Source organism: Zeugodacus cucurbitae, chromosome 5, assembly GCF_028554725.1.
Source record: "Zeugodacus cucurbitae isolate PBARC_wt_2022May chromosome 5, idZeuCucr1.2, whole genome shotgun sequence".
Classification (NCBI taxonomy): domain Eukaryota; kingdom Metazoa; phylum Arthropoda; class Insecta; order Diptera; family Tephritidae; genus Zeugodacus; species Zeugodacus cucurbitae.
The window spans coordinates 61641794-61654929 of NC_071670.1; the positions used below are offsets into that span (position 1 = coordinate 61641794).

At 40.3% G+C, this 13136-nt stretch overlaps 2 protein-coding genes across 3 annotated transcripts; one reads left to right on the forward strand and one right to left on the reverse strand.

The window, feature by feature from the left end:
• The first annotated feature begins 1344 nt into the window (after positions 1-1344).
• On the forward strand, positions 1345-9892 carry LOC105208965 (uncharacterized). The gene is made up of 4 exons (XM_054231803.1): positions 1345-1500; positions 2136-4977; positions 8431-8471; positions 8827-9892. The coding sequence occupies exons 1-4, from the start codon at positions 1498-1500 to the stop codon at positions 9766-9768; spliced, it is 3828 nt and encodes a 1275-aa protein (XP_054087778.1). The 5' UTR covers positions 1345-1497; the 3' UTR covers positions 9769-9892.
• On the reverse strand, positions 9873-10563 carry LOC105208931 (uncharacterized). 2 transcript variants are annotated; one of them, XM_054231586.1, is made up of 2 exons: positions 10360-10563; positions 9873-10303 (listed from the first exon to the last, which is right to left on the reverse strand). In XM_054231586.1, exons 1-2 carry the CDS (start codon positions 10387-10389, stop codon positions 9908-9910), a joined length of 426 nt encoding a protein of 141 aa, XP_054087561.1. In that variant the 5' UTR covers positions 10390-10563; the 3' UTR covers positions 9873-9907. The 2 variants fall into 2 exon arrangements, with proteins under 2 accessions (XP_054087561.1, XP_028893985.1); XM_029038152.2 differs by having other exon boundaries at positions 10374-10448.
• Between the last annotated feature and the right edge of the window lie 2573 nt (positions 10564-13136).

Here is a 13136-nt window from a genome sequence, read left to right on the forward strand (position 1 = left end):
TTGTGGTAATTCTATGTAAGATTTTCAGTTAAGTTTTTAACATAACATAAAACTCAAACATTATTTCTACTGTAAAATGTGTGCAAATGTCGTCTCCTCCACTTCATTCATCTTTATTGGTGCTATCATAAGTGATCTCTGAGCTTGTAACTCTGTCAAAAGTAAAGTATACAAATAAAGTAAACAAAAATAGCGTCCATCTGGGCAAATTGTTTGCCGAAAAACGCAAGAAATTAAAATTGAATAAAATAAAAGTAACAGCAACGGTTGGCCCTATTCATTGAGTTGAGCATTTATAACCACATACACACAAACTGTATGTGCGCATCAAATATTTACATAGCGATAAAGCGGGCGAGCAGATCAATGCGCTTGCGCAGTGGACATGATGGTAAATTGGCTGAAGCAACTATTTATTTATGAGTGTGTTTCTATATATTTATGTATGGAAGTGTGTGTGAAAAAGTTGCATTTAGCCTATTTCAAGTTGGCACCTTCCTTTCTCTTCCAAAGAAAAGAGTAAGAAACGAAAAATCTAAAAAATTAACAAAGAAAAACATAAATAAAGTTTAAATAATTAAAGATGAATGAATGAAGCAACAGGAAGGGGAGGATAGTTAAACAACGAGGCAAATAAATTAATAATGCAATAAACTTAATATGTATAAGCAGCACAAATACTCGTAATATGGCTACACCTAGTATAAAGAGGTGGCAGCAATAGCAGCAACAACAATAAAAACAACAACAACTACATAAAATTATGTGTAATGTAAGCAATCAAACATTTTTTGTAAATTTGTGGCACAACTTTGACACATTTCGGGCAACACATTGACCATTAAGTGGCAACTAAGCGGCTGAAGACTTCCTCTGCTTGCTGCTTAAAGCTCAACATTGGACCATTGAATTGTGGTCGTGGGGTGCAGCACTTATTTTTTTGAATTCTGTGGTTGTGTGTTTGTGTCGCTGTGTGGCCGTTTCGTTCCGTTGGTTTGATTGCGTTGTTGCGTCTGCTGCCGCGGGGCGCTCGACGTGGTCTTAATAATCAACCAATTAAGCTGAACAGAAATGCAAATGCAAATCGTGTGAAACGGTAGCGAAATGCGTTGTTATTGCTGTTAATAGCCATTTACATATGTCTGCATGTACAAGTGTGTGTGTGTGTGTGTGTGTGTGTGTCAGTGTTTTTGCTATTTCTATTTTCTATTGGTATTGGTAGGCAGATGTCATAATGCAGCGTACAGGCAGATGGCAGGCGCAGAGTTCGCGAACTTGGCACTGAATTGGCTTTGGTTGCACACACACACACACATACACACTTACATACATGCGTAGAAACACTAGAGTGTCGCGGTTGACGACAGTTCCGTTCGACGCTTAGCCGCCGCTCTGGAGAAGGGTGGTGGTCTATAAATGGTCAAGAGACTCTGGGTTAGAGTATCAGTTGCAGAGCTTCAATCGTCTAGTTAACCACGCAGTGGCAGCCCAGTGAAGATGGTCAGTAGCAAATAAACGGTTACTTATCTTTAAACGCTAAAAACTTAACTCAGTTTAATTGTTTTAAATGTGTTGTTGCAAATATTAATTGGTGCGAGTGTGTTTAGTGTTGTAATAAAACGATGGAAATTAAATATTTACCGCTTGGAGTTGCTAAAGTTCTTGAAGTGGTTGAAAAAGAAATTGTTAAAATATGAAATTACAACAAATTAAATTCGCATGTGAAATAGTAATTTGGACTTACCGTTACTTGTTGAAAACATTGAGATATAATTACTCTGAAAAAAATAAAATAAAAAAAAAACATTACAAATACAAAACCCAAAAAATTCTAAAATATTAAAAATAGTGGTTTTTAATAAATTACTAAAAAATAATATAAAATTCATATTATTAAAAATATATTAATTAAATAGAAAAACAAAAAAAAATTAATTAAATATTTTTTTTAATAAATTTAATTTTTTATAATAATATTTTTTAGAATTAAATATTTTTCTTTATTTAATTTTTTTTTGTTAATTAATTTATGTTTTTATGCAAAAATAAACATAAATGTGATATAAATATAAAAATTTAAAATTTTAATAAATATTTTCGTACGACTAAAACTATATCGCCTCTCTTCGTTACAGAAATTTTTTGCAATTCTCAGCATATCGCTGGTAGCCAGCCAAATTGTTAACGCCGATGTTAGCCATTTGTCCAACAATCAGTATCTACCACCCAGTCAACATGCCTCCCACGGTTCGGACGATACCGCTATTGCGCCCTACCAACCACCAGCTCAACAACACGACCAGCAGCAACACCAACACCCACTGAAGAGTTTCTTGCCCAGTGGCATTGAGATTACCAGATCAATTCCTATCGCTAGTTTTTCGATAAGCAACACTGTTCCAACGCAATCTCATGCTCAAAGTGGAGCTGGCTCTTACAACTATCAGGGACCACAAAACAACAACTATCAGGCTCCTCAGAACAACAACTATCAGGCACCACAGAATAACTATCAACCACAGCCTCAGCAACAGTCGGGACCTCAGCACTCTGCGGGACAACAAAATGATGGCTCATACAACTACGGTTCGCCCGCACCAGCACCGGCCCCAGCACCAGCTCCAGTTCAACAATCTTACGCTGTTCCTGCTCCAGCTCCAGCCCCTCAAAATGATGGCTCATACAACTACGGTTCGCCCGCACCAGCACCGGCCCCAGCACCAGCTCCAGTCCAACAATCTTATGCTGCTCCTGCTCCAGCTCCAGCCCCTCAAAATGATGGCTCTTACAACTATGGCTCACCTGCACCAGCTCCAGTCCAACAATCTTACGCTGGTCCGGCCCCAGCTCCAGTACAACAATCTTACGCTGCTCCTGCCCCAGCTCCAGCCCCTCAAAATGATGGATCTTACAACTACGGTTCGCCTGCACCAGCCCCAGCACCGGCACCAGCTCCAGTGCAACAATCTTACGCTGCTCCCGCTCCCGCTCCTCATCAGCATTCAGGACAGCAAAACGATGGCTCTTATAACTATGGTTCGCCAGCGTCTGCACCAGCACCAGCTCCAGTCCAACAATCTTATGCCGCTCCAGCTCCGGCTCCGGCTCCAGCACCAGCTCCAGCTCCCCAATATAGTAACGGACAGCAAAATGATGGTTCTTACAATTATGGATCTCCAGCACCAGCACCTGAGCAGCATTCATATCCAGCTCCAGCTCCAGCTCTTCAATACAGTTCTGGACAACAAAATGATGGCTCTTATAACTACGGTTCCCCAGCACCAGCGCCTGAACAGCAATCATATGCAGCCCCAGCTCCAGCACCGGCACCAGCACCCGCTCCAGCTCCAGCTCCAGCTCCACAACAACACGCACACCAACAAAATGATGGATCCTATAACTATGGTTCACCAGCACCAGCTCCAGTCCACCAATCACAGTTATCAGGGCCATCATATCCTTCTGCACCCGCTCCAGCTGCACCTTCATACTCGGCTCCACCTCAACAATCTTATTCAGCTCCAGCGGCACCTTCTAACGAATATCTGCCACCAGCATCAGCTCCTGCCCCAGCTCCAGAGCAAGATCACTACTCAGCTCCAGCTCCAGCACCTCAAGTTTCCAACGAATACTTGCCTCCAGCACCACAGCCACGTAGCTACAACGCCCCATCACAACAATCTTACTCTGGACCTGCTCAGCAGAATTATGCAGCCCCAGCCCCACAAGTTTCAAACGAGTACCTTCCACCTGCATCAGCACCAGCACCACAAAGTTATTCATCTCCGCAGCAGGAAAGTCACGGACAGCACCAATCTGGTGGAGATGATTTAAGCCATACTGTTGTACAAACATCTTCTGGTTATCAGGGAGAAAACCATGCTGCAGCTCCATCACCAAACCAGCAATCATACGAAGCTCCTGCCCCTGCCCCTGCTCCTGAGTATTTACCACCACAGCAATCGTACTCTGCTCCACCTCAACAACACTACTCTGCTCCACCTCAACAATCTTACTCGGGTCCAGCTCAGCAGTCGTACTCAGCTCCAGCTCAACAATCGCATTCTGAGCCTGCTCCTGCGCCAGTAAATCAGCAATACTTACCTCCTACGCCTGTACAACAATCACTTTTCACCCCAGCACAGGGTAACCAAGGCTATTCCTCTCATTCACACGGTCCTGCCCAACAATCATATTCAGCACCAGCACAAGAGTCTTACTCTGCCCCAGCTCCTGCTCCAGCACCTGTTAGCAATGAATATTTGCCACCAGCACCAGTAAAACAAGCTGCACCAGCCCCTGCACCAGCACCAGCACCAGCTCCAAGCCCAGTTAGTCATCAATCTTATTCGGCACCAGCACCAGCTCCGGCTCCAGCGCCAGTTAGTAGAGAGTATCTGCCTCCATCGCAACAGCAACAATCCCATGCTGGCCCAGCACAACCACAAGTCAATCAACAACCTTACACAGCTTCATTCCCAGCTCCAGCACAACAGTCGTATCCCTCTCCAGCTCCGGTTAACAATGAATATCTACCACCTGTTTCAGCACCAGCACCAGCTGCTCCATCTTACCAAGCCCCAGCAGCGCCTTCTTATTCGCTTCCAGCGGCGCCTTCTTACTCGGCTCCAGCAGCACCATCTTACTCCGCGCAAGCCGGTCCATCTTACTCTGCTCCCGCTCCAGCTCCAGTTAGCCAAGAATACTTGCCACCAGCAACACAGAGCTACTCGGCTCCAGCTCCAGCACCAGTGCAACATAGCAGCCATTCCGGTGGCGCCGTTTTAAGTCAAACTGTTGAGCAAACCTCTTCGGGCTACCAATCCGGGAGTAATTCTCAAAGCCAATCGCCACAATACGAGACTCCCTCTGCTCCAGCAGTGGCTCCACAAGCTGGTCCAAGCTTCCACGCCTCATCGCATGCAACGGCGGCGGAAGTCAGCAATCAAGACTCTGGCACCGAATACGGTAGCAACGGTGGTTACGTTTACAGGAAAGTGAAATAATATGTGAAGTCGATAGAAAGAGGAGAAACGCCGTAAAAAAGGAGGAGATGTGAGCGCAACCAACAGCTGTTGTTGTTGCTCGGTTTCGTAGTTTTTAGTATTCGAATTTGCATTTAATCATTTTAATTCGCTTTTTATAGCATCTTATTGCCATGATGTCAGCGCCAAGCTGCCGAATTTGTTGTACCATAATAATTTTTGGTTAATACTGTTATTACCTCATTTGTAAATAAAAAAACTTATCGCGTTAATAATAATCCCACATATATGTACATATATATAGAAAAAATAACTAATATTTTGTTTTATTAATTAATTACCAATGATCCCAGCTGAATTTGGGATTAACAATACATCTACGGGATGATTTATAGCATAAATAAATTTGTAGAATTTCGGCCAGGTGCGCGTGTAAAATGATGGGCGGCATCGCATGTCTGTCGATCGCAACGAAAGAGTCGACCGATTGTGCTGAGTTCGGCTTTTCTACTTGATCGGTCGTGAGTTCGAGATCCATTCACAAGCTTTCGCTCTAACCTCTAAGTATACAAAACGAATTTCAAAATCCGACACTGACATCAGAAGACTTAACGTAAAAATCTAAGAAGCCTACAGATCTGTCTACCGTTCAGGAACTATTGTCTATAAATCCTAGTGCAACCTCAGTTAATAAATCACAAAGAAGCTCAGCCAAACATCTGTAACATGCTTAAACACCTGTTAAACTTTCAAGCTTTGAAGACACTGAACCCCAATCCAAACTATAAAAAATGCCAAATTCTAATAAAACCTGACTTCATCATCTGCACTTATTTTATTTATTATGTTTAAATATTTGCGCAACTAATGCCATTCCCCGCGCAAGCGCCAACGCCAGCTCAGTGTGCATTCACTATCAATACCTCAATATTTCAATTTCTCCAACTCCGGTCCACCAGTTAACGCCGCGTCGCTTGTAGGTGAAAATATTCCAGTTTAACTGATCGCATCTACATAATCGGCAACTAAAACGCATGCTTGAACAGCTGAAATTGCAACCGCAGCAAGTAGAACAGCACTTTCCACTTTTTTTCGGAAACTAGTCAATCAACTAATTGGTGCCAAATTGCCGGATAATAATCTCTTTAGCTAACAATCAACTTTGCGAGCCGCAATGCTGATGTGTCAACAGCGAATTCGCCGCTTTGACATCAAATTCTGCTCATAAATATTATATATTTGTTGGTGATTCGATTACACTGTGCTACAGGGGAATTGACTTTTCTTTGATCTGTTGCACTAAGCCAGTTGGTTAGAATCCAAACCTTTCTCAATAACATTATCCCCTATAAGGTTTGATGAGTTTCCAGACCAACGAAGTCGATCGGTTTATATTTGTTACTAAATATTACGACATTATCATCATAGAGGCCCTATGTTCCACCTATGAGCTGTGGGAAAAAAAATATATAAGGGCATATCTGGAGAATTATCTGGAATAATTCATGGAGCTCAGAAGGTATGTATTATTTGAAAGCGCGAATAATTAAAGAACCTTTTGATATGAACAAACTTGGTGATTAATATGATCCATGTTCCATTCCCCAAATAGTCTAATCTGTCTTATCTTCGACTTATGATATTCCAATCTATCCATACGATAGTACATGTTACTGTCTTTCAAACACAAAGTATCCCGGAAAATCTCCGGTGAACCAGCTGTTCGAGAAGCGCCCTAAAAACTTTGGCATTGGTCAGTATGTGCAGCCTAAACGTGATTTGTTTCGTCTCATGAAATAAAATCTTTAAGTTGTATTTGAAAGCTTACTCTGCGTACCACTGAGTTATTCTAAAATATATGAATTGCATATCAGTAAACCAGGAATTCCATGCCAATATTTCATATAACGTTTCCTAAAAGGGATAATTCATTTCGAGGTTCCCTACTTTTTTAAAGAAAAAACACAGAATTTCCAATTTGATGAGGAACGTTTATTATCATCGGAAGAACATTCTTTGGCATTTATTTTTTTAAAATTATGTCTTTCCAATGTTGGCCGCGGCTACGTTTCCGATGGTCCATCCGTTGAGTTCAATTTTTAATGGCTCGTTCGAGCATTTCGACTTCTAACTGTCGAATGACACGCGTGATGTTTTGCTCCAAGACCCGAATCAAAGCGGAATTGTGTGCATAGACTTTAGACTTTACATACATCCACAGGAAGAAGTCTAAAGGTGTGATATCCCACGAACTTGGTGGTTTACCTAAGTGTTATCTCAATAAATCCATTGATTGATACGATGTGTGGGAAGTGGCTTCTAATTACTAAGAAGATCTAACATTTTGTTCCGGTGAATTTAGATTCAGATACACAAATCGGCAACTCTATCGACGTATGATCTTGGAAATACTATTTAAAATCTCTTGATGAATTTTAAAGACCTCTTCTATTTGCAAACCATGTTTGCTGAATGAAGTTACTACGGAACATTAGAAATACATCAACCATACCATAAATTAGAAAATGTTGACACCGGGGGATCACGGAAAGATCGTAAGGTTCTATTGAAGCGTTATCAGAACTCCATATCAGATCAATAAAAGTTTGTTCCGAATATGGAACAGAGATCAGTTTGGAAGATATTCTCTGCACGAGTAAAACTTTTTCGACTCTCATTTTCTTACTTGAAAAATAGTAAGCACATGAAAACCGAGAGCTAAAATTTTGTTACACAGTCTATTTGCGTAGCTTCACTATGAATGCTAATGATCTTCATACAATACATAATTAGGGATTGACTACTTGCAAAATCTTTAGCAAAAATCATTTTAAAATTGATTTGATTAAAAAAAAGCAAAGAGGATAAAGTCAAAGTTAAAAAAAGTAAAAGAGATAGTCAAGAAAGGCATAAATCAAGTTTCCAATATATTTAATTTTTTTTCTACTTTGCTATTAAAACTTTTTGCAAATTAAAATTTAGTTTATGCCATAAACTGTGAACTCGCAAAACCGCCCAGCACACTTGCACACGCTAGTGATTAATCGAGTTTAAGCCATTTTTAATGTTATTGTTTTAGATATTTTGCGTCAAATTAAAATTATAATTTTTTTCTCTTCACTTTTGTGCTGGCTAATTAAATTTCTATATGTTCGTTTGTGTGTATGGTGATTTTTGAAGCTGCTATTCACTGGTTATATTTATTAGCGACGACTAAGTCATTGGGATGATTACTTTTTTTACGAGTTATTTATAGAACGAGCTCAATGCTAGTACGGGATCCAGAACATGCGGTAAATTAGCATAATATCCACATAGTTCTTGGTAAACTTATGCGTTTGACTATCTGCAAATGCAAATCGAGCGACGGACAGCCAACCTGTGAAATGTATATAAATATGCCGGCGAACGGAAGTGTGTTATTAGTTCAAGACACTTGATTGAGTTGAGTGTAGCCAACCGTTAACGGAGAACCTAAATAAAATGGTTAGTGTGAATCAAAAAAATAAAAAGAATTGCATACGATTGCATAAAGTGTGCTGAGTTGAGAATTATTTTGTGAAACAAAAATTTAAAATAATTAAATAAAAAAAAATAATTATAAAATAAAAATAATTAATTAATAAAAAAAAAAATATTTTGAAAAATGGCTCAAATATTAACATCTTTTCCGTTGCATCGTGGATACAACTCTGGGCACGAGAAAAAAAATCAAAAAGGAGCTATAAATAATACTAATAAGCTTAATCCTTATTTTCTCCAAACTTATGAATTCTAAATATTTCCCTTTCTCAATATCATAATAGCCATCTAATCCTTCGATATACTTTAATGCTTTCAGAAATTCTTTATTGCTATCACTTTTGCCGTTATTGCCACCGTTGCTGGTGATGCCAGCCACGTGGCCAATACCTACTTGCCACCATCAGCTGCTGCTAGCTCCATTTCTTCTGAGTACCTGCCACCAAGCTACTCGTCTGCTGCATCGGCTCCAGCTCCCAGTGTGATCTATGCCGCACCATCATCAGTCTCCTACTCAGCACAAAGACCAGCACCCGCTGCATCAGTTCAGAGAGTTTCATACGCCGCACCAGCTCAATCTTATTCAGCTCCAGCTCGTTCATTCTCCTCATACTCAGCTCCAGTTGCTGCTGCTTCTGCTCCAGTTTCCTACTCAGCTCCAGCTGTCTCCTACTCCGCACCAGCTGCCTCATACTCCGCTCCAGCTCGTTCATTCTCCTCATACTCAGCTCCAGTTGCTGCTGCTTCTGCTCCAGTTTCGTACTCAGCTCCAGCTGTCTCCTACTCCGCACCAGCTGCCTCATACTCCGCTCCAGCTCGTTCCTTCTCCTCGTACTCAGCTCCAGTTGCTGCTGCTTCTGCTCCAGTTTCCTACTCAGCTCCAGCTGTCTCCTACTCCGCACCAGCTGCCTCATACTCCGCTCCAGCTCGTTCCTTCTCCTCATACTCAGCTCCAGTTGCTGCTGCTTCTGCTCCAGTTTCCTACTCCGCTCCAGCTGTCTCCTACTCCGCACCAGCTGCCTCATACTCCGCTCCAGCTCGTTCCTTCTCCTCATACTCAGCTCCAGTTGCTGCTGCTTCTGCTCCAGTTTCCTACTCCGCTCCAGCTGTCTCATACTCCGCTCCAGCTGCCTCATACTCCGCACCAGCTGCCTCATACTCCGCTCCAGTTGCTTCCGCTTCATACTCCGTACCTTCATACTCCGGTGTTGATACCGCCTACGGTGCCAACGGTGGCTACATCTACCGCAAACGTCGTTAGGATATCAAGCTCATTGATTAACATATATATATATATATTTGGATATCTTATTATATGTGTAGTATGGAATGACGAAATGATAACGAAATAAAAACTCATTTGAATTAATTTCGATAGAAAAATATATATTTGGATCTTATTATACAACTTTATTCTCACTTTCACTAGGATTATGTAGATTACTCTGTGTCAACATCGGCAATTGTAGATACAAGATATTCTGCTTCGGCTTGAGTTTGACATTGGCGAGATTGTCACGGCGGCGAAAGAAAATGGGCTGCGAGCTAACCTCGGCGGTGGCGACCAAATCGATGGGTTTGTGTACATGTCCACCCATAACGCCCGGATAGGGCCAGTCCGTTACAAGCTGTAAGCGATGACGCGTTATAAGATCTGTGGGTTTGACGTAAATATTATGCGACGCCTCATCGCCGGGTCGTGGATAAAAGTAAATATGCTCGGTCATAGGTTCGTGTACCGTTTGGGTGAGCGCGCCGCCGACGCAAAACAAGGGTAATAGAACGAGGAACAACATCTGCAAGAAATTGAAAGAATTTTAGTAAAAATTTACAGTTCGAATTCGCAGCAAACCTTTGACGGCTTACAAAAACTCCGGCGCATGCGTAACAAACGTAACGACGTCTCAAACGCACAAGAATCGTGAAACTAAGTCATACGACTCACTTTCGCATATCTTTTATATGATGCGTGCGTTAATTTCCCCATTTTCGCTGTTTTCTTCCCTGTAGCCTGCTGCGTCCGCAAAAAAATATACGCCTAAAAGAAATCATACCAGCAACAGCAACAACAACAAGCCAAGTTAATTAAGCCAATTTGAGGCGATAAACGACGCTTAATCTCGGTCACACGCTACATCGGGCACCAGAACGCGCTTCCAGCGGCCGGCTATGCGCACATGCTGTCCAAAGGCGAGGCGACGGACACCCAGCCGCGTTCGGGTTTAACGAGTTTGCGCAAAGTCTACCTGTGGTCGTTGATAGGCGCGCAGGCGCACAGCTGAGGCGTCTTTTTGTTTCACTTTTATTTCTCCACATTTAATTGTTTTTTTGCGCCTTTTTCGGTTGTTGCTGCTCCAGCAGTTAACCTTAATTCTTGTGCGCTTTTGATTCTTTACCATCATAACAATAACAACGGTAATAAAAAAATATTGCGCCACTTTGTCTCCAGCAACAAGCGTGGCAACACTTTCGGAAAATAAGTGATAAAAAACATTAATTCGTTTCAAAATAATTAAGAAATATTTAAGTATTAATCGCATTGCATTTGCAGCAAAAAAATTGCAATCGAGAGCGAGAACAAAATGCTTGCACATTTAATGGCATTATGTAAATGAGACTGTCGTTGAAGTGCTTACATAACCACACAAAGTCGTCGGTCTGTCGTACTTTCTAATTGTTGTTCAAAATTCGAAATATTTTTTACTTGATAGCGAATAGAATACCTTGGTTAACGGCACAATATTATAGAAGTAAGAGGTTACAATATTCGGGCGGCACCGAAAACAAGATATTCTTGATCTACCATCAGATTTTAACAAATATATTATTCACTAATTTGGTGGACTGTCTAACTTGATGGAATGTAAATCTCGTTCCGGTTGTTGTCCCGACTGTCGTGAGAACGGTCTCTACAAGAGGATCTCCTTTACTGTGTTGGACTGTATGAATAATAAGGGTCATACCGGTGATCAATAACATACTCACACCGACATCAAAACATTCAAGTTTTATTATAGCTAGAGACCTTTAATAGATTCTGCCTCAAATCTTGGGAGAGATCTATCCATATATGTATTTTTATCCATTGTCATTATATCTAAGTTACATATTACCAAACTTCTACGCTCAGATAAACTTTTCTGTAATAAAATATTCAAGGAAATAATCTGAACCAAACTTCTTGAACTTAATATTTCATAAGATAAAACGATCTCTAGCTAAAAACTCTCGCTCAGCATTCTTTAGATTGGATGAAGACATAGTCTAGATAGTCTAGACATAATCTATAATAAAACAAATAGTAAACCGGGTCTTGATGTGTTATAGTCAAGAATTGAGAATACGACTGATGGAACATTATGATTTTTCGAGTTCGCAACTGCGATATTCTCACAAATTAAGAAATGGCCTCTACGATATATAGCTGACTCATAGGTTAGGTTAGTCTGGTAGATCATTAACCCTCATACAGACCAGTACCAGTTGGATTACCGTACCGTAGTTCACGAGGAGTAGTCATCCTTTAGAATGCCTGTGCTTGATGCATATTTTAAAACGTTATGTAACTTCACCATCGATACCTCTTCCAATTGGTCATATTTCTTCATTTTGGTTTTAAAAATTAAAGGTCCCTTTCATATGAAATGTCAAACCCGTCGGAAGCAACTCAGCTACAGAGTTAGTATATGATGTCCCCGATATATTCTTATAAGGAAAAACTGACTACAAAGTGAATTCCGTCTTTAAATGTTTCTCTTAGTGATCTGTTTTCCGGGAATTAGTGGAAAAATATGTTGACTATCTTCCAGTTTTCTCCAACTAATTTGTCGTGAAAATGAAATAAGTGAAATCGAGTTATACACTCTATTCTTGGCATTTTTAGTATAGTTAATGTTCATCCATCGGCTTGATTTAATATCGGAAAAATCGGCGAGTTAAATAATGAGATATCTCATAATATGTATCTCAAGTATTACCAATATTGTAATATTTTATTAGGTTATATCCATCCAAAGAGTCGTTGCAAGTTCCTTTCATTATAGTATTTCTTTATAATATCCATAACTAAAGCTCGAAACTCAGCTAACGCATTGCACTCTGGTATAAAGAGTTATAAATATGACTCTCCACAAATAGCAGTGACAGTTTATTGTTGTCATTTCGCTTTTTGGACAACTTTCACATTCAAATATGTGTGTAATTTATAACTGTTTGTATTTTGCTAAATGCCTTTTGTTTTTGCGAATACGTTTTTATTTACTTATTTTGTTTTTAGAATTTAGACAGTGGATATTGCTTCACTCGACTAAAAATAAATGTGAAATCCATTATAATTGAATAATAAAAATAATTAATCAAAATTGACCACAAAGAATATTCGAATTTAAATTCTTTACTTAATTTTTACAATTTCTTTTTTTTGAGAGGCAACTTACGAAACTCACCTGGGCACTAAATGAGGCCCTTTAATTGCTTGTCCAAGCTACACCTACCGCAAATAAAGGGACCTACAACGATTTAACGACTATTACAAATGGTTAGTGAGGAAAAAATTTCGAGAATTCTCATTGCCAAAAAGGGATTCCCTAATTTTGATTGAAGCATGGATCTCTATACATTTTCTGTAAA

What these genes read in the sequence shown, in the direction of transcription:
- LOC105208965 (XM_054231803.1), top strand. An exon ending in CACCGAATACGGTAGCAACG is followed by an intron (nt 4,978 to 8,430) that starts GTGGTTACGTTT and finishes CACTTGATTGAG; the next exon opens with TTGAGTGTAGCCAACCGTTA. An exon ending in CGGAGAACCTAAATAAAATG is followed by an intron (nt 8,472 to 8,826) that starts GTTAGTGTGAAT and finishes TAATGCTTTCAG; the next exon opens with AAATTCTTTATTGCTATCAC.
- LOC105208931 (XM_054231586.1), bottom strand. Translation starts at nt 10,389, where the DNA reads ATGCGCCGGAGTTTTTGTAAGCCGTCAAAG. An exon ending in GTTTTTGTAAGCCGTCAAAG is followed by an intron (nt 10,304 to 10,359) that starts GTTTGCTGCGAA and finishes AATTTCTTGCAG; the next exon opens with ATGTTGTTCCTCGTTCTATT.